The sequence below is a fragment of the Mugil cephalus genome, chromosome 6 (assembly GCF_022458985.1).
Source record: "Mugil cephalus isolate CIBA_MC_2020 chromosome 6, CIBA_Mcephalus_1.1, whole genome shotgun sequence".
NCBI lineage: Eukaryota > Metazoa > Chordata > Actinopteri > Mugiliformes > Mugilidae > Mugil > Mugil cephalus.
The window spans coordinates 21,853,184-21,879,061 of record NC_061775.1 but is presented as its reverse complement, the minus strand read 5'-3'; the positions used below and the strand labels follow the sequence as shown (position 1 = coordinate 21,879,061).

Genomic DNA, 25,878 nt, shown 5'->3' with positions numbered 1-25,878 from the left:
TACAAACATTTACATCAACCAAGCCAACGTCTAAACAAATACACAATGGGGGGCTCATGTGACAGAATTGTTTGCTCGCGCTATTGTGCTCAAGCTTTTGTGGCATTTTGATTTTTTTTTTCCCTTTGTTTTGCTGACATTTAATGAGCTGCTGAATATAAATCTTTGAATGAATGGATCTTTCTCCCAGACCAGAAAACTAGTGGCTGATTAAGAGACACAATTAAACAGCACAAGCTGCATGTGGGTCGGCGCATCTGGAGTGCTCATACTGTCTGATCGCTACCTCTTAAAGGTCTGGAAGAAATCACAGAAAAAAAAAAATATGGACGGCGGAACCGCTCCACAAAAGTGAAGCCAAAGCAAGTAGAGCTCCCCCTGGTGACTGGCTGCAGTATAGGTCATAAGCTCCACCTCCTCCAGTCTTTAGTGGATGGTTCTTGAACCGAACTAAAACAACAAAATACACGTCAAATATTTTATTGTTTGTATTATTATATTTTATATAAAAATATCATTTCAGGTAGTTAATATAATGTTGATGTTCAAGTGTAATTTTGTCATTTCAGTTAGTTATTTGACGCTATAGAGACAGGGTGTGACATAATGGCGACCAGTCGCCATGCCAACTGCTGCGTAAAGCGTTCCTGTGGGAGTTGTAAAAAGCATTTTTAAAAATAAGTTCAGTGTATAATCTGAAATGTCCTTGTAACTGGTGGAGGCAGAGCAGAGGTCAGTGTTAATTAAAGAAAAACGCGAGTGAGCCCAGAGGAAGTGTGGGCGGGTCATCGATATGTCGACTCCTCAGACCGTACTGCACAGACTCTGGCTCCAGAGTTGCAAGATGTTTACAAAGTCTGACCAATGCAAGGACGTGGGGACGCGTGGGGACCGTATTTATACAGTCTATGGTTTGGAGAGTTAAAAAAAGGGTCACATAAATTGAGCAGTGCTGCTTTTGACATATGCAGGACAGACAAGAATTTGCTTTGCCCCAATTGTTTAGAACTATCCATGTTTACCGCAATGTGGGGCAAACACCCGTCATGTGGACGTGAGACACGTCAGTCTCACTCCTGTCAATTGCAAATATTTATATGACTGTACACAGCAAGTAATTGTACACATATTGAAGGACTTTTGTCCCCCTTTTTTGAGGCTAAGCCATCAATAAAAGTCTAAAAATATATTTATCAGTGGCACAAACGCATTCCAAAATTGTGCAAGACCTCTGTTGACTGCTGTAAATAAAGAACATGTGTGCTTTGTCCAGCAAAGAGTTCTTTGTGGCACAACTCAACGACTTACACAAAAGCACAAACATGCTGCAGATCTGTCTCTGGAGCGACTAACAATGAATTTACCGCAACATTAATGCAAAATGCTGCGTAAGAATGACAGGACTTGCATGCCAGTTAAAATCTGGCATAGCTCTGATAACAATCTGCAATTGTAATTACCTTTTATTGAAAACAAAGCATAATAAAAAATATAAAAATATATATGCCGTCAAATTACAAGATGAGAGACAGAATGCAGGCAATGTCTCGTATGTATGGTCCTCTCTGAAATACTAGCAAGAAATTAGAAATAAAGAGCTAAGGTGCGTATGGATTACTTGAGAAAATCCATATGAATGAACCATATTTAAGTAAAGGACTAAATGGAGGCAGGAAATTGAAAAAAAATAATAATAATAATGAAACCTGTGCATTATTTGAATGCTAATAATAATGTATATTCATAATTTGCAGTAGGCCGAGTTTAATATAGAACACACAGAATCAGTTTGGGGGCCCTTGGCCTGAAAACATTGTAGAGCCCTGCTCTAGTGCGATTAATAATTAAATTTACTCCTAAACAACATTTATTTAAAAAAAATGCTAGGTAATAATGATTCCTAACTGTCAGCACGTAAGACACGTTTGTTAAAGCTCTGACACAAAACAAACCTGCAAAAAAAGCAACAGCTCTTTTTAGTTCTTCTTCCTAATGCTACTCTGCCTTATGAGGCCGAGCTCCGGTACTCGGTGGTGAAGTGCCGTCCTTGAGCGTATGCACAAACCCAAAAGCGTTAAAGAGGTGCCAAAAGAATGAGACACGCATCGCAATCAGCACATCTTTAACACGCCACCGTTTCTATAAACATCGCACGCGGAGTATCGCTTTTCAGTCATTTGTTTTAGCATTAAGCAACGCTGTTATCTTAGATCGTGTCCTGTGTGCGCGTTGCTGGTAAAGAGTGGTTTCGACAACCCACGAAAACAGGGAGGTATGCAGAGGAGCAGGCTGTTCTGCTCTGCTCTGCACTGCACCAAGCCTGGGCGCTTTGATCCCTCCATTCCTCCGACTCCATTCCCCCAATCCCTCCCCTTCCTCCTCCCCCTCCTCCTCCTCTTCTGGCTGAGCAACATAGCGCACAAACACACGTGTGCACACGTAAACACGCGCACACATGTTACACACGCTCGGGCTCCCTCCGCTCAGCTCGCAGACCCGGTGTGCGTCGGTTTGATTGACAGGCGCTGTGATGTACAGGTTTCGTTTGAACTTCACTCATTTAGAGTCCCATAAGGCCAAAGTCATTACTATTCTCCTTCAACCCACTCTGCATAGAAGGGGCCGGGGCAGGACGCTCGGCAAAATGTGTGCCAGATAAAAAATACATTTGCAGCCGCTTTGAATCCCACATCAAAAAAACATATGAGAAAGACAGAGAGACGGAGGGAGAGCACGGGGAGAGGGGCTGCGAGTCTGATCAGACATCTTAATGAGGGCAGAGAAATGTGTTTTACAAAAAGCCTGGACTCAAACACGCATGCACACACAAGTACATATACAAACTGGATTTGACTCGCTGAATAATGATGTGTTAACTCTCAGGCATAAATATTGCAAAACCTCCGCACAATTCCTTAAATTATTCTCACACTGAGTATGCATATTAATAATGTATTGAAGGGGCGCTTACTTAATTAACATATTCCCCAAAAGCATAGTTCTGCGCCAATTATCATTGATTTGTTAATGCTTCTTTAAATTTCGACTGAAACGTGCCATTGTGGTTCGCCTTTACTCGAGAATGAAATTTACTTGCAAGAGGGAAGACAATCCGAAAGTAAAAACTCTAAATAAGGTAGCAGCTGTCGGTTTCAGACAGCTATGCCCTGTAGAAAGACCCATGTAGGTATTCTCAGAGCAGGTGGTGATGGTGTCACACCACCATTCAAAAAAAACAAAACAAAACAAAAAAGAATGAGAACAATTAGTCTGAAGAGGCGTATCGTATCGTATTATATTGTATCGTATCATATTGCATCGTATCGTATCATATCGTATCATATTGTATCGTACTGTATCGTATCGTATCGTCTCGTATCTGGAGGATGGACTTTGGAAAACATTTTGGCATCCAGCAGCCATTTCACAAGATCTCGAGGAAAACACGCGAGTAGATTACGAGGCCTTTGCACTCCTTTAAACCGAGTGTGTTACACTATTCATTGTGACCGAGCTGTTACTCATATTAGTACTGTGGTCGTGTAAATGTAGCCAGTGTTAAGGGGGCACTTCCTGAGAGGGGCCAGAACCTAAAGAACACATTTTAATTAAGGTATAAAAATAATCGCTTGGCTCATGTTACATACTGACTACCACTCAGACGTGAAAATTTGCTCAATAAAACTGGTGTCTCTAATATTCTGGTCAACCTCGTCATGGAAAATAGGGGCAGTGGCTAACACATTCAAAACCACATCTCTATCAACATGAGAAAATATATATATATAAAAAAAAGATTTAACGTTTATCTATTACATTGCATTAGACTAGGCAACTTTATATAATTCATTTATAACACTGTCAGGAATCGTGGGGATACACCAACATTAGAAATTCCAAAAGGTCTGGTGACACAAAGCAAAAAATAAAATTGATCAATAAAAAGTTGCCTGAAACTACAGGATTTTACATAATTGTATACAACCACCTGAATCTGTTCCCAGTTGGTTATAATAGTCATCCTTTCAACCCTTTATTTTATTTTGCTCCTTCTCTGCTATACCGTCCATTAGCATAACTACCGGTAAGCGTAATATGCAGGTTAGGCTTCTGCTTCAAGTATTTCTGTCTGCTTTTCCATCTCCAATCAATTTTCAGCTTGATTGTTTTGGATGAATAACAATGGAACACACAGAGGAAAAGTTAACTGAGGAGGTTTGGAGACAAACATTTGTCGTTCTTGGCAAAGTGTTTGTGATAAAGCGCTGTTTAAAACCAATGCATTATTATTATTACACCAGCGTCGGCGACATGCGCTGGTTACGGCATCTCTGGCAGTAATTTTAATGAGCCTTTATGGTCTCTCAGACTAGTGCTTAAATTGTGTTGTCAAACCGCATCAAAAATGAAATGCCTCTGCGGTTGTTATGGTAATTAAAAGAACAATTTTAAAAAGCCATCATGGAAAAGAGGCGGGAGAGGTTGGACATCATTTATGCAGCTAGGACAATTTATAAATCTAGTTCACAGGAGAATCAAATGGACAGAGGGAAACATTAAAGACACACGACGAACCGCAGTCTGGGGTCTTTCCTCAGCCGTGGCTTTTATTACCAATTAAAATGTGTGCAAACACTTTGGTTTAATGGATTAAAATACGATTTGAAAGCAATAAGGAATTTTGTTTCAGGACGGTGGATGCTTCTACTTTTTTGGCATCGACTCTTCACTCAGGTTCATTCAACATTTAAAGGAGGGCGACAGTCGTCATTCATAATTAGAGTGCAATATTCCAATTATTTTGATTCCAAACCTTTTACAGATGTTGAGGGATCGTACATGGCAGGGCAATCGTCACACAAATGTTAGGGTTACTAGGGGCAGGAGGTACTGGGGGTACTGATAACAGGATACTAGGATACTAGTATTTCTCATGTACACAAGGATGTGCATAACCAGTTTTCCGTGGGAATAAAGGCTGGGAGGATTGAAAAGAGTGGTCTGGATGGAAGGTCATAATCAAGGATAAAAGGGAAAAATCAGAAAAAAAGCCTGAACTAAAACCTAAGAAACGACAGCAGACGGAGAAAAGTTGAAGAGAAGCAAGAAGTGAGGAACAAAGGAGAGGAGAGCCAAGTGTAAAAGGGCAAGAGGCTGACATTAACGGAGGCATTTAGCATTTAGAGAGGGAGGAAAGAACTTCTGAGAGCAACATTTACACCTGTTAGGTTCACTTAAACAAACCCCCTCCCAACCTGCCCGGTGTTTTTCCCCCACCCTCTCCTCCAACGTGAAAACAGAGACATCACGACGTTACTGACTGAGCAACCGGATAAGCAGCCCGGTCTCAAGTCTGGAGCAGCTACTCTGGTCACCGCTGCAACTATACTCTTGAACTGAACTGCAAATCTGTCAATAGCTCAGATGGTGAGAATTCGTCTGCAGAAACAGGAGCCGAGCATTAGCGCTATGCCACCTTTAATCGTTATGTTTAGTTTATGAGTGAAGCTACTGGAAATTCTGCACCGCAAATGACATTACTACATATGGCGTAGCATTCATTCGATCACAGGGGGTTGCGTCGGGAAGTGGTGGTTATGTCCAGCTTGTGTTTACACTTGTGGCCGAGTGATCGCAGCATTAAGTTTGTGGTGTATTAGCATAACCGATGCATGAGTTTTGGAAACCAAATCCGGATTAAATATGAGTAACTCACTGACAAGTGCATGGTTAAAAACAGCACATCTGGAAATGTAGGAACAAAACACCCAAAAAAATCGTGTCGTAACGGAGGTCCTTCTGAGACCGCCGCTGCCGTGGTGCGCGCATGCCTGAAGTCTTCAGGGACGTCTTCTATTTTGGCGAGACAGTTGTTTGCCTCCGTCTCAAAAGAACTTTCCGGGATCACGTGATTAGCATTTTCCTTTCACAGCCCATTCGGAGCTCATCCCTTCCAAGTGGTACCTCTGAAAAGGGACCATTTAAGTGCCATCTATGCATGAGTGCCACCCCCCCCCCGAGCACACTTCTCACTCTCGAAACGAGCACCTGGAGATCACATGTTTAAAATATAAACATTCAGACACGCTTGCTCACACACCCGTTCTTACGAGGCACATACATTTGCTATTTTCGAGCCCGGCTCGTCGTGGCGAGCGACCGGTGATTAAAGCATACCGCCGGGTGCTAAGCACTGCCCTCGCTGGCCTCCCTGTGAAACGATAGCCTGCCAGCTTGACGGCTAGCAGACATGGACACCCTGTGAACCACCTGATCCCCCGCTAAACTGGCTGACCTGACTGAGACCCCCAGGAGCAGCTGATGCCTGAGACTGGAGACGGACTCTCTGAAGTGGACCAGACGGAGCGGACTCCCGAATAACTCCCGAGCAACCAGCTTGCACTGCACTGTGTGGTTTTGCTATTGTAGTTCTATACTTTCAGTTTGACAATATGGAAAAATGCTTTCATTTATTTTCTTGTCAATAATTAAATGATATGATTCATGCCATTCCTCCAAGTAGGACGGAATAGCCAGACTCCTGTCGACTGTTACAAAGATATAGATCCAAGAGCATCTTTACAATTTAATTAGGTTTCAAAGTCATTTTGAAGCTTTCCTATAAATGATTATGGTATGTGTTTTTGTTTTATATATATATATATATATATATATATATATATATATATTTCAGTTTGTTTTTGTGTGACAGCATATGATAGATTTTCAATTTTATTTATATAGCATCAATCACAATACAAACTGTCTCAAGACGCTTTACAAAATCTGGAATTGATGGAATCAGATGAGCTGCAATGCATTAAAGATGAACAGAATAGAAGAACAGATATGCCCTCTTCAAGTTATTTTCTGTTATTTGTTGAACATATAATCACTTTCTGAAAGGGGAGTTGCATAAGAGCAGATCAATATTAAGTTCAATGCTACTCTAAAATCTGCCAGTTAATTAAGTTATTTAAGCAGCAAGTTGTAGGCGGTTTATGCTTCACTTCAGTTTGACGACCTAGTTGCTACGGCGACAGCCTAGACCCTACGCGCACCGTAAGCACTGAACTAAGGTGTAACGCATTAGGGGACGCACACCGAAAGAGCTTTTATTGGACAACTTGGTAGTAGCTTGTTTCCGCTTTAGTACTTCCGGATGCTTAACTGATTGTTCTGGATCAATAAAGGTCGAACACATCGAGGAAGGTTACCTGAGGAGGTTCGGAGAAACAATCACTGCAAAATTTCGGCGACATTTCGTGGAGTGTTTCAGTCGCCATCGTTGAAAGTGTAGCAGGGAGTAGAAACAAAAATTAGTCCCGGAGAAGCATAAACCACACATGAAGTTAGACTAAAAAAAAAAAAAACTGACTAATTTGCTGTATTTTGTTTCTTTAATTAGTAAATTGACTTGCAATGAAGCAAATAATTTTCCCAAAATGTGAAAAACACCAAAGCATTCTGAACTAGAGCTCGATAACTATGAGCTAAATTCCTATTGCAACGTTAAATAATTTGCGCTTTAAAAGTAAGGAAATGTCTTTGATATTTTCCTCTCAATAAACCCCAAAACGAACACAAGAAAACTCTTTTTCCTTCCCCGAGGACGACGCTTTGAAGTTGAGGGATCTATCAGACTCCACTTCAGTTCGCTGTGTCCACCAGCAGCAACACCACCCTCCCCCCCACATCATAACCATCCTCCCAAAACCAAGTCTTACATTATCTAGTTTTCCCAGCATTTCTTTTTTTTTTCTTATGCTTGAAATGTCTCCCAAACGTGTAAATCCACACTTTTAGAGCCGGCTTTGCACACGCCCGCGTGCTGGGACGAAAATACGGCAGGTTAGTGTGCGAACAATGCGTGCGCGATGCGTCGTGCACGTGCTTCGGCTACAGGTGGCCGGTGGCCTCGATCCCTCCCGCGCGACAGGAGCAAAGACAGGTGACCTTGCCGCGTGTGAAGTCTGCGGCGCAAAAAAAAACTTCAGAGAGCGGTAACTGGTTACCGGCTGATAAAGGGGAGGGAGATGGGCAGAAATGGAGAGAGAGGAGATGAGGGCTAGAGACAGCTGCTGCTCTGTAGATTAGAACTGAAAGCAGCTTCCTCTCTCTCTCTCTCACTCTCTCTCTCCGTCTCTGTCTGTCTTTTTCTCTGAGCTCAGCTTTGAAGTGTGTTTTTGGCAGCTGGAGTTGGTGGCTGACTGAAAATCTAGGTCTATAATGTAAGCGAGGACATTTTTAAACTCCCTCTGAATAGTAAAATCGGATACATTGAACCCTGCAACCGGATTCGTAAAAATAGAAGCCATTAGCGGGGTTTACACGGAGCCATGCTTTCCAATTACAATCGGTTTAAAAGTCCAAAAACAAATAAATAGAATATTTCTTTTCCCAAACTGATCGAACGTTTGGTGTGTCTGAGCGTGCTCTGTCCTGACGTAGACGCGCGGTTACGTTTCCTCAGCTGGTCTGCGGCTCCGCTGAGAGCTTGTTTTTAATGACAGCTCTGAAAGAACTAGACATTATCGCACGCTTAGAAGGCAGAAAAAATAGAAATATCGAACTGTTTAAAATGGTCCATCAAAAATCTACTGAAGCCGGGATAGACCGAAGCGTGGAACAAATTGGGAACCGCTAGAAAACCCTGAAGACCGGCTACTATAAAGCTAACACAACAGCGAAAGAGGACCTCACAAACTTTCCAAATTAAGCTGCTGCTTTAATGATAAATGTGTAAAAATATTAGCATCTAGTGCCGATGAGACGAGAGATCAGTCACAGGATGTTTTCATCGATTTGTGCATATCACCGGGCTGCAAAACAGCTGTTCAGGTTAAAAGCAATGGTACATGTAAACATCAGATTAGAACAGATCACCTCACATGTAAACAGCTGATCTGAAACCTTCAATTGGAATGAGGAAAAAATCTCCATGTAAACCTGGCTGCTGTGATGCCTTGGATTATTTGGGTTACATTTATATATATATATATATATATATATATATATATATATGTATATGTATATATTATATATAATTATAAATATATAATGTATATGTATAATATATATATATAATATATATTATATATATATATGTATTGTATATATAATTATTAATAAATATTACATATATAATAATAATTAAAATATATATAAATATAATATATATATATAATAAAACATTAAATTATACATATATATATATACAATATATATATATATATATATATATATATATATATGTAAAAGTTGCAATGAAAGCAACAAAGTGAAATTGGGGTTTGGGTCCCAAATTATTGCAGAAAATGAGCTGGTGACGCTACATCTCTGCGCCTGCCTCCAAGTCCAATAAAAGGCATTTCTGCGCGAGGTGCACGGCGGTAACGCAACTGACGTTTTTATGAGTTCAGAAATAAGGGTAGAGTTTTAAAAAGTCTGCCAAGTATGAGAGCACGCTAGTAGCGCTCAGGGCTGTAAATGATGTGATTTACACACAGCCAGAACTAATCCGAGGATGATCAAAACATGTTTAAACAAGGAAGAAGAGGGGATTTGTGCGTGTGGCGAGAGTGTAAAGCAACGTACGGAGAGCCGAGGCGCAGGTGCTGACGGTGGGAGGTTTGCTGTGCGCGCGGAATGGACCGCCCGCGGAGCATTGTGAGACAGAGAGGGAGGAAAAGTGTGTGTCTTGTGCGCACTGAAAGAGAAAGTCACTCACTCCATCATTGAGGCTGGTATGGAGCAGCAGTCCTGTATGGCGGTGAGCGGAGAGGTGAGGTGGGCGGTGTACGAGGCCTCCACCACCTGTTTGTTCCTGTTCACCACGTCCAGGTAGCGGTTGAACTTCTCCCGTATCTTCTTGGCCAGCTGCAGCAGAGAAACACAACACACACGATGATAAGACCATGAGTAAAAACAGCTTTTTACTTCTTTGCATCTCTATAGAAAGTTCCTGGAGTTCCTCCAACTCATGTGTCTGATGGAACCGATAGGCTCCTGCTTCCATATAAAACTATTTATTTGGCAACGACATCTGGGTTAACGACAGTTGCGCTCATACATATCAGCCATAACATTATGACCGCCTTCCTAAATTTTTGTACTTCTCCCTTGTGCCTCCAAAACAGTTCTGACCCATCCGAGTATGGACATGGCCCTTCTGAAGGGTGTGCTGTGGTGTCTGGTAACACAATGTTGTTAGTGGGTCCTATGGGTTGAGAGTGGGGGGCCTCGGTGGATCACCCCACGGATACTAGCTCAAAATTCGACATTCTGAATGCGGTCCTTGTCCCAGTTTTGGAGGAAATCGAATACATGATGGGAACTCCTCCAAACTAGGTGGCGATACATGTTTTGTCAGCGGGTTTAATATGATCCCCTTTCTGATCGAACTACTACTAATAGTAGACAACTGTGGTCGTTCATGTGGCAGACCGGCATTTTAAACAACAACCAGACGGATTATAGTTCAGCTTTTTTAATTTTTCATACGTAATGTGTGCGCTACTCATGGTGCAGATAGAACGCGCGCTATCCATCAGATACCGGCTCTGTTTTCCTTCTTCTGAGACCAGCTTTCTTGGATGTTTTTATCCGGCGGTTGTGGAGTACGCACACATGCGTTGCCTAGTTTAATTCTGATTAAGATGTATACATGCCTGTGAAAATCGACTTCCAACGATTTGCATTATCTAGGTGTCATCCAGTTAGTCGGATTAAGGCAATAATTTGGTTTCATCCTGCTGGGGATGGCTGCTGCCATCGAGGAGTGTCATTGCTAAGGGGTGGGGGTGCCTGGTCTGGTCTGGGTGGGTGCTACATGTCTAAGTTAACATCCACAGCAGGAAACTGCATCGTCAAAAGATTGGCAGTGTTAGTTACTTCTCCTGGTCATAATGTTGTGGCTGATTGGTGTAAATCTGTGTTTCTGGAGTTCGACACTGCAGAAAAGAAATTAATTCAGAACTGTAAAATGTATAATATAAAAAATCATCTTAAATATGTATTTATTTCCATAATGGCAATATTTAGTAATATAGTGATAAAAAAGTCGAAGCTCTTTTATGGGTGATGAGAAAAAATACATATACACACATTAGTATAAACATTATCTACATGTATTATCATCTTTCATACATTCGATGAGAATTTAAGGTCAGATCAATTTAGCTTCATGCATTCTTTACTCCCCCCCGCCCCTCCAACTGAAAAGCATCTAAATACAGCTAATTAAAGGACCTGACCTAGATTGAACCTTCACTTACAACATTAAAGCTTTTCAGTCTTTCATCCTCTTCTCTTCTTTTTGCAAAACTGTATGCCAAAATAACTTCCTTTTACTTAGACCTCTGCCTTTTTCTCTGCTCAAAGTCTTGAATATAAATAGATAAAATCCACATCTATCTGGCTTAAAAACAAAACTAACGGGAAACGTTTTAAAGGCCTTAGGCAGCAACAGAGACAACCCCGCAGTTCTCAGATCAACACAAAATGAACTTGATTAAACCCCCCCATTTGCAGCCCCATTTATTTATCTGTAAGTGTGTCAGCTCCGGTCGGAGACGTGACTCTGCACTGTCTCGCAAACATGTGACAAACATCAAGGCAAACGTGACCACGCTCCTCGCTCCGTTACGTCTGCGGAGCCAAAGCTCAATGAGGCCCTTTAATACACGTGCCCAAACACAATTTATTATTCACAAAGGGTAATATCAAAGATGCTTAGCGTGAAATTCATCACTGGTGAAAAGCAGAGCAGAGTGATGGATGTGGGAAGCACGAGGACAGAAACGCTCTACGGCATTTAAGAAGAAAATCCAACAAAAAACATACCACACATGACCGAGCTGAAGTGAAACGACTGGAGCATGGTAAATATTTACTTTAAAGGAAGACTGCACCACACAGCCTCTTTAACATAAAGATACATTCTTTTTTTATTTTTTTTGTGGTTGCCGTGCAATGCAAAAATATTTTCCCAGAAGTCTGTGGTATGTTAGTTGCAGCCCCGTTTGATTCAACTTGGAAATCAGGAAGCTGGAAGGCAAAAACTGTGCTTCCAAACAAAGGCTGTAACAGCAGCTAATTCAGCTGTGTTTACTGCTGTCCCTTGAACAAGCATTCATTATACTTCAGTCTTTCTCTGACGGACGAGGTTCTGGTCGGGCAGACACAGCACAGCGCTCTTTAAAGGTCCCATACTGGACATTTTTTCAACAATTTCATATAGGTGTCTGAGGTCCAACATTATTGTTATCAAAGAGTATTGCCCCAAATTCAGCCTTGATCCCGAATTTTAACCAGTCGAAGAGTCGCTATAGTGAGCTCTACTGAGAACAGGCTGCTTCTGTGCCTGTACCTTTAAATGCTAATGAGCTGTGTCTGTCCACGCCTACTCCACAACTGGGTACTTCATGGCTGGTAGAGACGCTGTCACTCAACCAGTTTGAACCAGAGTCTGACCCAGAAGCAGGAGTTCAGACTCTGTGGCTGAACCAGGACGTTTCTGAATGGTTAGTTAAAAATACCGTGTGTCTTAATATGTTACTTAGCTTGTTCGTATGTGTTGTTACAGTTACTACCATGTAGCTAACGTTAGCTTCCGCTAACTGTAAGGGTAATTTTTATGGTTCATTGTCCTTTGTCATTTTAGAGGGCGGGCTCATCTATATGGGGAGCGGGTCAAAGGCAGTATCCACTACGGGAGGGAGTGGTTATTTCCCCGCATGACGTCAAGAGGCACACATTCGCTCAAAAGTGGAGCAAGTGAGGGAAGTGACAGACTTTTTCTTTTACTTCTGGCCCTAACAAATAGGCTATCGGGACGCATGATACTGTCAGAAAACTGTCAGAAAAGTGAATTTTACTTAATACGGGACCTTTAAAAGTGGGGATCCAGCTCTTTTTTGGAGGGGGGAGGGGCTAAAGACTCATATAAAGTACTGCGGGACATAGAAGCTCGTCAGTCTGGCTCGCTCTGTAAAAACACCCCCAAACACTAGTCGGCGCTGTGTCTTTTTTGCCAGGTTAATTTTTGTTTCTACTTCCTGCTTCAATTTTAACAATGGCGGCTGAAAGTTTCGGAAAAAATTCAAGTCGCACAAATGTTCATACGACTGAATTTGAAGATGGAGAAGCAGCCGAAAAACACGAAAGCAGAAGACACTGCAACATGTATGGAATCTTTTACAGATTATCCTTGAAAACTGACACACGAGTTACAGGATTAATACAAACTGAGGAGACGTTCAGTAACTTTTAGATTACCATTTCATCCAAAATTAAACTTTTTTCTAAACACAAGCTTGTTTTGACTGTCACCCCTGCACCTTCCTGGCTTGAAAACCTCAAATTATATCAAAAAATCTAAGGTAAAAGCTGCTACACATTCATTTTCAAATTTAACTATGACTATTAAGTATTCCAGCAAGAAAAAAATCTAACTACTGGGCTTAAAATTTCCTCTTGTGAACCTTGTGTTCCTCTTGTGTTTTCAGAATCTACAGAATTAACTACGTTCACAATATTTCTTCAGGCCGATTGAGCTCTAACAGTAACAAACGTAACAGCCTGCAACTGTTTTTGTGTCATGCGTCAAGTCGTTCTGCCCACTTTGCACGTTCATAAAGATCAAAGATGTATTTTTTTTTCTCCTAAACTTAATTGAGAACTATAAATGTGTTTAATAGAAAAATTTGATCAATGTGGATGGTGCTGCTCAAACCGACTCCAGCTTCCTACATCCTCAGAATGAGAAACGATCAGATCAAGAGTTTACATTGTTAGTAGACATGAGGTGTTTTTCTTCTGACTGGGCTAAACAATACTGAATGTGGCCAGTATTTTCCCTTTGTGCACTGACAATACGGTTTTTATATATATATATATATTGTTATTTTATGGAGTTCAGCAAAGTTTCTGCTACAATAGTTTCTGGTGTATAAGCCATAAATACACTCAGTCTGGTATGTGTATATCAAAGGGGGCAACAGTAATAACAAAAAATGAGGTCTGAGAACATAACGTGGTTTCACGTGTGCAGAGAAGGCAACAATAACACAAACTCTCTGAATACTTTCCAAAGCCGTTGTACATCACCTCCTCAGCCATGTCGAATACAGAAAAAGGCTCATTTCCACAGTAACTGGACGCCCTTTGTTCACGTCCCATAATTACCGCCGCCTGCAAAAAGAGCTGCGATTGAAGCCAGGAACAGGGAAGTGCACCGCGACCCGCTGACCGCTTGTACACCTAATCAGCCGGCCGCTGCTCCTATTAGGGTTTTAACAGGGGCCTGAGGCGCAGCCCACAATTACTGCTACTGCACCACAAGGAGCACACACACCAAGAGCAGCACATGCCTCTCTCACTGGAGGACGTAAACTTTAAGACAGAAACGCTGCACACCTCCGCACAAGGCGCTGTCCGCGCATGGCAATTAGCTGCAGTGGAATTTGTATTAAAAAGGGGGGAAAATGGACCAGTGTTCGGCCGAGGAGTGTTTCCATAGCTGGGGGAGGGAGAAAGCGAGAGAAAGCGCGACTCGAGTTTTAACCGAGTGACTCAAGAGAAACCAGAAACTCGCAGCGGCGCAAGTTAAAGCTAAGGTTACAGTCTGACCACAGTGTAGCCAAAACCAACCTGCGCTCTGCAGATTGCCCACACTCCACGGAGCACTGGGCTCCACGCTGCGTTTCTCTGAGCCGCCCGACCAGATGGTCGGGTTTGCAGCACCCGCTGGTGCTGGTGCTGGTGCTGGTGCTGGTGCTGGTGCAGCCAGAGGGCTGGTGTGAGTGGAATGGGGTGCTCGGTCTCCCAGCCAGACTTCGGCCACATTGGCAGCAGTGTTTATTGCAAGGCCAGAGCTCAGTTTGCAGTCTGCAGGGGTGACATTACTACAGGAATGAGTGGAGGAACAACGTAATTCTATCCTGCAGACGCCTCTCGCTTCTCTTTAGATGCATTTATTTGAATTAGTGCAAGTCAACAAAAATGATGATGTCCGATGATGGACAGAAGTGTTTACAGTGTTGGCTTTGTTCACTAGAAGTGGGAATGTAAAGTGTCTTTTGATACAGAAAATGCAAAATACATCTCTGCTTAAAGATCTACCATGAAAATGGTTCATAACTCACTTAACCCTTCAGAAGTAAATGGATCCATTAAAGCTCACGGTTGTTGAATAGAATTTTTAAAATGAGCGATGTGGATCAATAAAGACGGAACATCACACCAGAGACACCAGCATGGGCTAGGCAGGTTACACCATCAATGTCCCACAAAGGTATAAACCGTGCTTAAGTGGTCCAAATGCATGCTGTGTGGACTGTTAGGAAAAAGCTGAATGCATCTGAAAAACGTGTGCATATGCCATCAAGAAAAACTGAAAGGAACTTGAACATCTTTGGCAAGATCACAAACGTCATGCCCTAAATATCACCGGTGCCATCATCTCAAACTGTTCGTGCCGTATGCCAGTAAAATGTCAGCGGTGCAGACTTGACAAACGGGGAGGGTGGGAGGAGGAGGGGGGGGTCAACAAAATCGAATTTTTTTACTTGAAGAGAGCAATTTCCACTCGTCCTTTTACCTCCATTTCTTAAATGTCACGATGCGAGGACGGCTCTATCTGAGCCGAGACAGACAGCCGTAACGCAGTCTAACGCACGGAGCCAGACGGCCGTACCGGACTGGAACAGCGCCGTGAACTCTGTGTGTCACTCACATTTTAAAAATCACGTAGTATGCGTTCACATTTCCTGTTTTGTTTTTTTTGTGAGCAGCTGAAGTCAGGCATTCGCCTGCTGCATGTCACACCAAAGCATAACATTAGGTAGTTACAGACCTCTTATAAACAAGTGCAGCGCTGGTTTAAAATCATGTGTAATTTTATCACTGTCGAAGCCACTGATCTTCAATATTTTCTTCTTCTTTTTTTTTTTAAATTACATTATGCCATTACATTATAAAGACCCACAACTCCTGAGTTGTGCAAGGTAAAATTACCATTTTGGTCAATGGAGTCTGGTGGCCCATCTGGAAAGCATGTCCAAAATTGCTAATATAGAATACATTTAAATTGATGGGCCATGTTCCTGGTAGCTACGATACATTTTATTTCTAACCTCATCTCAGCAGCTTGTTTTTACTATGGTTTGACTATTACCTTTAAATCGGAGGCACACCAGCTGCAGTGACTATACATAAGTACCTCAAACAACAATATATTGCAGGTAAAAAAAAAAAAAAAAACCCTCCAAAGCCTTTGTTAAAACAACGGAGACATGGTCCAGAAATAAAAGCATTAACAGCATCCAGCAGTTTCAATTAATGATAACCACCCTGACAGCACATTTCACTTAAAAAAAAAACAAAACAAGCAGGATACACTCACAGGACACATTCAAAGACAGACAAAGACAGCGAGAGGGAGGGAGGGAGGGAGAGCAGGAGGGCCTGTGCCATCGGAGAGAGAGGGACAGATGTCTGCGTGTCTCCCTGAATAATGAATTTCCGGAGGAGAGAACTTGTCAGAGAAGCCGGAGGTGGCTCACGTCTGCAGCTCCTTGCCCTCTCCCGGCCCTCTCTTCCTCTGCAGATACCCTCCTAATTGAACCTCGCCTTGGCTCGGGGACACTGCCCCTCTGCCCGGAGTGAACGGGCGAGCCAACTATGCCAGAGCTGTCATGAATTAGATGGAGCCCGCCTCGGGGACGGGAGGGGAGGGGGGTGGAGGCTATGTGTAGAATTTTTTTAGGCTCTCCTTGAGCTGGCAATAAAATGCTTAAAAAAAAAAATCTTTAAACGTTTACCCAAAATGAGCAAATTAACTTTGCGGTGGCCGCCCATTAAAATGTACCTACAGGTGATGCACGCTGTTTTAGTTGTTTGTTTTTTTTTTGTTTTTTTTTCGTGGTTTCGCAGTGAGACGGGTTCAAGACCGTAATAACGATCCCCTTCAATAAGAGCCGGAGCTGAGTGAATGCCATTCGTTATTTAACACAATAACATCTCTATAGAGAGCCGCAGCGCTTCAAGGCCAATTTCAGCCGCCTCTGGAATAGTAAATACCTGCAACATATTTCGGCGCGCCGACACAGATGGGTATACCAGCGCGCGCTCACAAACGTAGTCACAGGAGGAACGCAAACAAACATCAACCTGTCTGTTCTTGCTGGTGGCTGTTTACCAGTCTGGTGTTTACTGTCACTCTTCCAAGATCCTCCGCGCAGGATCGCAAACACACATGCACACAATGCCTGCACACAATCACGCCTGTGACAGACACGTCACGGGACCTGCGCTTAATTTCTTTAACCTAGGCCCTAAAAATAAACGGATCTGGTGTTTGTGGGTCATTTAAAAATAAAAGAAATCTCTCTTTTCTGGCTGCTCCTCTCTCCGTAGAGGGATCTCACTCTGCCTGAATGAAGCCATGCGTTCGTATTGTGGGGAAGAGGGAAAGATGAGCGGAGAAACAGACAGAGAACTTCAAAGCCAATGAGACGGCAGCCGTAGAATTTTAATAAACCCGCTTTTTTCCCCCCCTTCTGATGGCTGGTGTGTGCGCTGACTGCTGCCGACTTGAACGCCGCACGAATCCACAGGCAGACGCCGTGTGTGTCAGGTAGGCGAGCGCGCACACACACACACACTCACACACAAGAAAGCAGAAGCCTTTGTTACTCACCTGCTGCACTTCTGTCTCTCCGTTTGATGTCTTCTCGGTGTACACAAACGAGCTGAAAATCCTCTGTGGAGAAAAGAGAGGCTCAGGTTAGACGGTGCAGAAATGCTGCAGGTTCGAACTCAATAACCGAAAACCGTGACGTGAGGAAACGTCTGCAGAAACCCGATTTTCTTTCCGACCTTTGTCATCAAGACGCCGGATTCATTACGCCTTCAAAAAACGTCTTTCAGAGTTCGAGAATTTTGCAAATTTGTGCTTCGCTTCCGCGCGGCCCCTGAACCGCAGGCACCTGTTTATGTACCAACACGATTGCACTTCTTCACATTTGTAAGGAATCCGGTCGAACCAGGGTCTTTTGTGCTTACGTGCCTCTCATGCTAATGAAGTCCGGCAGCTCTAATGAAGCTGGTGCTGAATTGTGCTTTGAGAGAACAATTTGCCATTTTGAGAACATGTCTCAACCACAATTGAAAAAGTAGATAGATTTTTCTATTGAAAATAAAGGCAGCCAAAATTAAAAAAGAAGAAATAGTGAAATAAAGGTAAATAAATGGTTGGAAACATAATTTTTTGCCTCTGAGACAATTCCCATTTTGGATGATCTGTCCCACGACTAAGGTTGTCCTCGAAAATGTTTAGCTTTATAGGAATGAGAAAAAAATGTTGCGCGCAGACTACAATTATTATGGTAGCCAGTTGCGCTGCTATTGACATTACAGATATTGCAGTTTTAATATGTTTATACATGAATAAATATGTCAAAATAAATGAAACCATGATTGTCCCTTTTTCTTAATTCTTTTCTTTCTCTCTTTTTTATCTCTGAGCTGTAAATGTCCTCAGATTTCTGTATCTGGGGCCGTGCAAACCTGTTTTACTACTGGTGCAGGATTATTCTACAATATTTAATATTGTACCGTGAGACCACCAGAATTTTGAAAAATACCGTGATATACATTTTTGGCTCAGCCGTAGCACAAACACATACATCACAGGACTTTTTAAAAGCAGACATTTTTACTTTTTGAAGAACCGACACAGCTTCTAATATCGCTCGCGGCCACATCCATCTGTGCAGGTGTTTCAGTGCAGGAGCTCTGGTGCCGCGTTGTGCACTTTGGCTCACCGGCTCGTCTAAATGTGCCAAAACCAACATTAATGCTATTTGTTACAGCTGCGCCTCTCCTACCATCAAAAGACAAAATACAGGAACATTTAGTTACGTTATTAATCTCACATAACGCTAAATCACGGCGCCGAACAAAGCACATAAAGCATGCGACAGCGAGGAAGGCTGCTCCAGTGTTTTATGCGTCTGATAATATCTGGAGTGATTAAATTTAACTTCTGGCCTCCGAATTATCTTCACACTCTGAGTTTCCATCTCGACTCCGGGTCCAGTGAGTAAGGCAGAGACATTAGCACTAAGACTAATGCATTTCTCTGCTCAGACCGGCGCATCTGGAGGCATTTTATTAGCGGTCCGGAGAGAATGATAAACCTGACGATCGGCCAGAACAACCAAACCGCACACTGAGACAGCGCGGTTCCCATCATTTACCTCGGGTTCTTAGCTGCGAGGGGGGAAAGTGTCACCTGTCTGGAGGTCAGCTACAATGCAGAATAACTTTTTTTTATTCTTTTGTTAGCCAGAGTTAAATTTCCACCCACCATCCAGTCTGAAACTGTTTAATAGCCCCTGATTTATATTGTTTAGGCGAACAGGAAGTGGAGCTGTGCATTAACGGATGGAGAAAATGAGTCCTGGTGTGACCTCAGCGCTCAGAAAGCCCCGGAGAAGCATTTCAAGAACCGCCATACGCTACTTACGCTAACACAGACATTTATTCATACGGTCTCTCGAGTCTCATGGGCTAAATATCCCCTCTCTCAAACGCACACATATTTCCTAAACACAGGCAGCAGCACTGTGTCGTGACTACAAACAAGTAAAAGCCAATGTTTGTGTTGAGGTAGCAGGTATAGGCAGGTGTTTCACTGTAACCTGCCCCGCCGCATAAAAAAAACCCTTGAATTGCCCGCCTCTGCACTGCAGCCGTTTCCTGCCGCCTGTCCGCACCTTTTGTTAAGACACATTCCAGAAGGCAGCCATCACCCAGAATGCACCACGCATATAAGTAACCCGGGCCGGAGCTGATTCACTTGACAGACTTCTCAAAAGATCTCATGACAAAGATGAAAGAAGATGTAAAAGTTTCGTCCGGTTTTATATCGTAGAGAGAGAGAGAAAAAAAAAAAAAAGGTTTTCTTTGTGTTGCGCCTAAAAAATATATCCCACAAGTCGATGCAAAGTCGGCTCCTGCTGCCAGGGATGCTGGAACATACCAGAAAAAGCCGTAAGTCAAAACACAGACGCAATTTTCCCAGGGTATGGGCAGCACCATCTCGCAAGTTCGGAAACATTCTGCGCAGTACGGTACTAATATGGAGTCACGCGGACCTGATCACCCTTCCTCCAGACTCACTCAAGTTTTCGTTTAATTAATACTACGCTCTGCTCTACCACCTACATGGACACTTGAACATGCATCAGCATTATACTGCATTAGCTACCTAAAATGATAGAAACCATTCTTGGGAAAAATAAATAAATTGAGGTGTATTTTAGCGTTTTATTTTAGCCCAGCAACATGGAGGAGGTGGAGCTAATGACCTATACTGCAACCAGCCACCAGGGGGAGCTCTACTCGGTTTGGCTTCACTTTCGAGGAGCAGTTCCGACATCCATCTTCATGCCGCCTATGAGCACGACCACTGCGCACGAGCATCTCAGGTCGGAAGATCCACAAGCTGTTGGACCTCAAACCACAGAAGCTTCAGTGTTTTTTTTTGTTTTTTTTTACTTTTTCAGACAGTTTCGTACAATTCCTGATGGGAGATCGGTGCCTCGACTTGTTTATCAGACAATAACTCAACAAAGGCTCTCTGGTGCAGATGTTAACGGCCAGCTTGACAGGAACACAGATTGATGAGGAGCAACTCTGTGTGTGTCAACTAACGGATTAGACTCCAAAGACTTTAGTGATGCACAAGGGAAACTGTTTGGTCCCAGCAGCTTAGCTGCACACGGAAAAGCATTTGTTAAAACTGCTAGTAAAAAGAAAAATAAGTGTGAGATAAAGACGAAATAAGAATAGTACAAGCAACATATATACAAGATACGCATATATATGAATCTACAAGAAATAGACATAGAAATAAATCAACGCTATACATAGAAAGGATGAATGATAAGGTGCAATAACATGGATGCAAAAGCATTAACATGAATAAGATGAATAGTATTAAAAGATGCAACTCAACATTGTTCTATCCAGATTATACTCAGGTAGATTAAGTACTTAAAAGCATTTCTGACAAATCTATGTCATGTCTAAAGCACCTATTAACACGCCAGCACAAACACAGAGTCGTGAACAAAACAAAGTTTTAATCCAGATGGTGTGAATGGACCCGGCGGTCCTTCTTATGACCGAATGTTTTTGTCATGCATATTCATTTTATTTCACAGGCTACATGGCTTAACAGCGGAGTGCTATACAAACAGTTTCATTATGTTATTATTACACACACAGCTGCATATTTCACTACTGAGTTATTTGCAAAGTGCAAAACCAAGCCCAGACAGTCTACAGTTCCACACCCTTCCAAGTGGAAAAAAAAAGCAGGTCCAAGATGTGGAACTGTCAAATAAACACGAACAAGCACACACAAACAGAGCTGCCACTGCTTAGCAGGAACCGTGAGCTTTTGCAACTTTTAAAAGCCTGCACTGACAAAAGAGATAGAAGGTGGGGGGGGTGGAGGGGGGTAGAAACGGGCCCTAGAGAGGGCTAGAGAGGGCATCTACATTTTTCCATTAAGCCGGCAACACCGAAGAATTGGGAACGAATCCCGAACGGAGAGAGGACTCCTGTTGTTGATTAGCCACAGGTTAGCTGTCTTTCCCCCTGTGCCTTGAGTGTTTGTTGTTGGAGCTGCTTTGCGGTTTTCACAGCTATGGAGCAGTCGGGGAGGAATGCTCGGCCCTGAAACCCGAGAGCCCTGAGTTTGCCTGGGCCACCGTGGACCTGTGGCCTCCCCTGACCCGCAGTCAAACACTAACACATACGCAGACGCACAGAAAACACAGTGTCGGGGCATAGCTGGACGTCCCTGTGGGCACTTCCTCCCTGCTCACGTCTCCTGGGCAAAGTTGGCGTTAGGAAAAAACAAATTAATAACCGATTGCGCACATCATCACGGAATTAAATATCCTTTAACGAGCCAAACTTTGCTCACATTTAAACGGCAACATTAAGAGCTGTTGAATGAAAACAGCCTGTACCGAGAGCATATCGAGTACTACTCTGAGGTGAAGGTCCAAATAAATGAACGCTGAGAATATCCAAATGTTGTTTTGTCCCCAAGTCAAAAGGAGCGCCGCAAAACGCACACTTAAAAAGTTCCAAAAAGGCACCTTAATGACAACTAAGCTCCTAAGAAATGCATTCCCATTGATCACAGAGGACCAGCCTTTGTCTCATTAGGCCACTTTTTAAATCCATTCACCTTCAGGTTAATCCCAACCACAGTCGAATGGTTCGGAGGAACGGCCGGACCTCAGACCTCAGCGCCGGCTCGAACCGAGGCCCGCAAAGCCGAACACCAGCACCTGGAGTTTTTCTCAATCCCATGCGACGTTCGGCGTTGAGACGCACGTGTGTGGGTTCCCCGAGAGCAGATAGAATAAACGGCTCATCATTTAAACTATTTGCTCGGCTTTATCCAGACTAATTACTTAACTCGCTACCCTACCAAGAGGATTACGGGCGCTTTCACGCCTAGAAACCGGGAGTGTTTCCACCCCCTGGTTGGTTTGTTCGGGCTGGTGTGACCACAGAACAAATCAACCAAGCCCAGTTACAGACGGTTGTCTCAGCTCGCTTACAGTCGTCCCTGGAGCAGTTTGAAGTGTGAACACACGTTCCCCTACAGACGGGCACGACTACCCTTATAATTAAATAACCGAGTAATTTAGAGATGTGTTTTTGGAAGACGAGAGGCCGTCAGGTGCGCTGCAGTGCGATGCAGCCGTACAGTCTACGTACTATCTTGGTTATAATTATAAAACTGAGCAGTTCATCAGATGAGTCTCTGGAGGAGTGCGCACTCGACAGAGGTGTCCGACCACAGCCGTGCGCCCTCTCATTACGTATACATACAGAAATGTTGTTTTCTACGCGTTCCCTGGATGCTCCATCAAACTGAACGTGGATCTCGTGTACAGAGCCACAGCAACAAACGCCAGAGCCACTTCCCCACCGCTCCAGTTTCGACGCGATGATTTCCTGAAATCCAATTTTTCGATTGTCCCGGTAACACCGACAGCACCAAGGTTAAGCGCAACCCGGTAACAACGCCGTATCAAATGCTCTCGGAATCAGAATTAAATATGTGAATGCATCCTTGTAGCCTGAATCAGAACAAAATCCAGAAAAGGATTGTTTTGGATCAATAAAGACGGAACGCAATGAGTTCACCGAAGAGGTTCGGAGTCACAATCGTTTGCAAAAGTTTCAGCCGTTGAAAGTGAAGCAGGAAGTGGAAAACTAATGAAGAAAATAAACCCGACTGTCGAAAAAGACACGGCGGCGTCGAGCATTTGCTGACGAGCACACAAATATAAACGGCCCGTGCAGGTTGCAGGTTGCAGCGTCGAGTCCTGAAGACTGAACAGCTGCAGCTCTGTCAGTTTGAGAGGACGCCACGAACTTGTCTTCCTCTATCACTTTGCGTCTCCTTCATTTGGCACCCTGCCTCAGCAGCTTACATCAACCATGGGGACACAATGTATAAAGCATCAGTTTAATTGGACCTACGACTTCAGCTCTTCAGTCGGGCCGTAAACTTCCCCAAGAGCTTCTTTTCCTTTTTAAGCGACTCTTTGTTCGCAGAGAAGCAGTGAGAAAGAGCCAAACAGATGATGGACGACAGCGACCACGGGACAAAGACAGAGACACTGTCTCTGTTTGAGTTTTTACACCATTAGATTGAGGACATTTGTGCAAAGTGAGGACCATTTGGCCGGTCCTCCCTTCTTTACGAGGCTGTTTGAGACTCTCTCAGGTTAAAAGTCACGATTACATTATGGTTAAGGTTAAGCATTTAGTTGGGATGGTTATGGTTAGTGTGAGAGGCTTGAGAACGCATTACGCCAATGAGCGTCCTCACAAAGGAAGCCACACAAACACGTGTGTGCGCGTGTTTTAAAGGAAATAAACGGATGAAAGGGCACAGGCGCAGAATAATAAGAAGGTGGAGGGAAGAGTGAAAAGGAGAAAAAATGAGACGAAAGAGGGAGACAGGAAGTGGAGGTGTGCCTAAATCGGGAAACCACCTATTACCAATTCACCCATCTTCAAAGGCTGCAGGGGAGCAGCGATTCACGCTCATTTGCAATTGGACTGGAGAGCCTGCACGCAGAAGCGCACACACACAAACACACACACACACTCGCACACACGCCCATTAATCCTATCTTCAGGGCTTCAGTGGTCCAAGGTTCATCCGAGAACACACCGCAGGGCGAAACGAGAACATCCCTTGAGTGGGGCCCAAATTCAAAGCCGATGTGTGCCAACTGTGAATTAAATAAATTGTGGGCTGTGCACGAAGAAACATGTACAGGCCTCGCGCATGTGTGCAACTGAATACGTCATTGTAAGACATTTCTATGAATGGGAAGGTCACAAATGAACACGTCTGGCTGCAGTGGAGACGTTTTCGAGCCGTGCGGACGGAGATCGGTTCCCATACAACTGACAGATAAAAGCCTGAAGCCCCGGGGACAGTAACTGCTGCTTCCTCCATGCTGCTGGTATACAGCCCTGCCTCTCTCCTTCCTTCAGTACTTTATCCCCCCTTTAGCTTTTCCTCCCTCCCTCCCTCCCTGCCCCCAGCCAACTCTGCGCTCATTGCACTACAAAGGGTTGGAAGCCAAGGATTCAGCATTAGAGGTTTGCCTCTGATGTGCATGTGTGTATGTGTGTGTGTGTTTTCCCTCTAGACTCCGCTATGTCTTCATCCCCAACCTCGCCTCCCATCTCGATTTTTTTTTTTTTTTTTTTATTTTTTCCCTCTAACGCTACAAAGCAGAGTAAGGAAACAGGCACCTGGGAGAGGAAAAGTGAGGGGAAGAGAGAGTTTTTTTTGCAATACTACAAACAAAGGCTGAAATAATTGCACCTGCAGTTTACAGCTTCATAACACACAGGCCAGGACAACAGAAGAAAATTTCTACTCATTCATTTCTCTGTGGGATTAACGCTGGGGCACTGAGCCAGGAAACACGGAAATGTTTTACAGGGTGTATTCAAGACTTTTTTTTCTATCAATTGGAACACAGCTACAGCTCGGTTAGGAGCTGAAGTAAATAAAAGCTAGGTTGCGTTTCTCCTCTAATCCTTCATTTATACAGGCATAAGTATAGTGTAAGGTTACAGGAGACTTTTACAGTATATGTTACTGAACCATTCAGATGATTAGCACCAATGAAAACCTTTAACAGGACATTATTTAATGGTTTCATTCAAATTTACCTAAATTTACTGCTTCATTTACAAAGTCTATACAGATTTATCAATAACTTTGTAATTTCTCACATTTCTACTTTGTGCTCTGGCACATCATTGTTTAGCACCAGCAATATGAAAACGGCTGACAAAGTTAGCATCTCGCTGATGAAAAAACGAGGAGCACGCAGCAGGCAAAGAATACGGTTCTGTACACGGTGGAGACCAAAACTGAGCAAAAAGGAGAATATCGGACTTGCGTCCTGAAGGATGGAAGCACAACTCCAAAATGAACGCTAATGTCGCTCTGCTGGACGTGTGGTTGTGCAACCGTCTGCCAACACGTCCCCCGCAAGACTTTTAATGGCTTGGCGTGCAGCCCCCAAGTGACCAAAACACAATGAATCAATTAATGCACTAATGAAGCCATCAAGGAAGATTGTTTTTCATGATTTTGTGTATTTGCCAAGGAATCAACAATTATATAAAAGTTGAATTGAAAAATTATGCACACATTTGTATGCTAGCAAAGTTCTGAGCTTTTGAAGCTCTTTGAATGCATCGTATATGGATAAAAGTCATGAACCATAGACGGGAATATTG

The 25,878-nt window shown here is 43.2% G+C and overlaps 1 protein-coding gene across 1 annotated transcript in view; it reads right to left on the bottom strand.

Moving 5' to 3' along the window:
* Positions 1–25,878, bottom strand: part of cachd1 (cache domain containing 1) — a 92,119-nt gene that overhangs the window by 41,360 nt on the left and 24,881 nt on the right. The window contains exons 2-3 of the mRNA XM_047587549.1: positions 17,702–17,764; positions 9,731–9,879 (exon numbers count right to left, since the gene is read on the bottom strand). Coding sequence (XP_047443505.1) covers positions 9,731–9,879; positions 17,702–17,764 — 212 coding nt within the window. The remainder of the gene's footprint in view (positions 1–9,730; positions 9,880–17,701; positions 17,765–25,878) is intronic.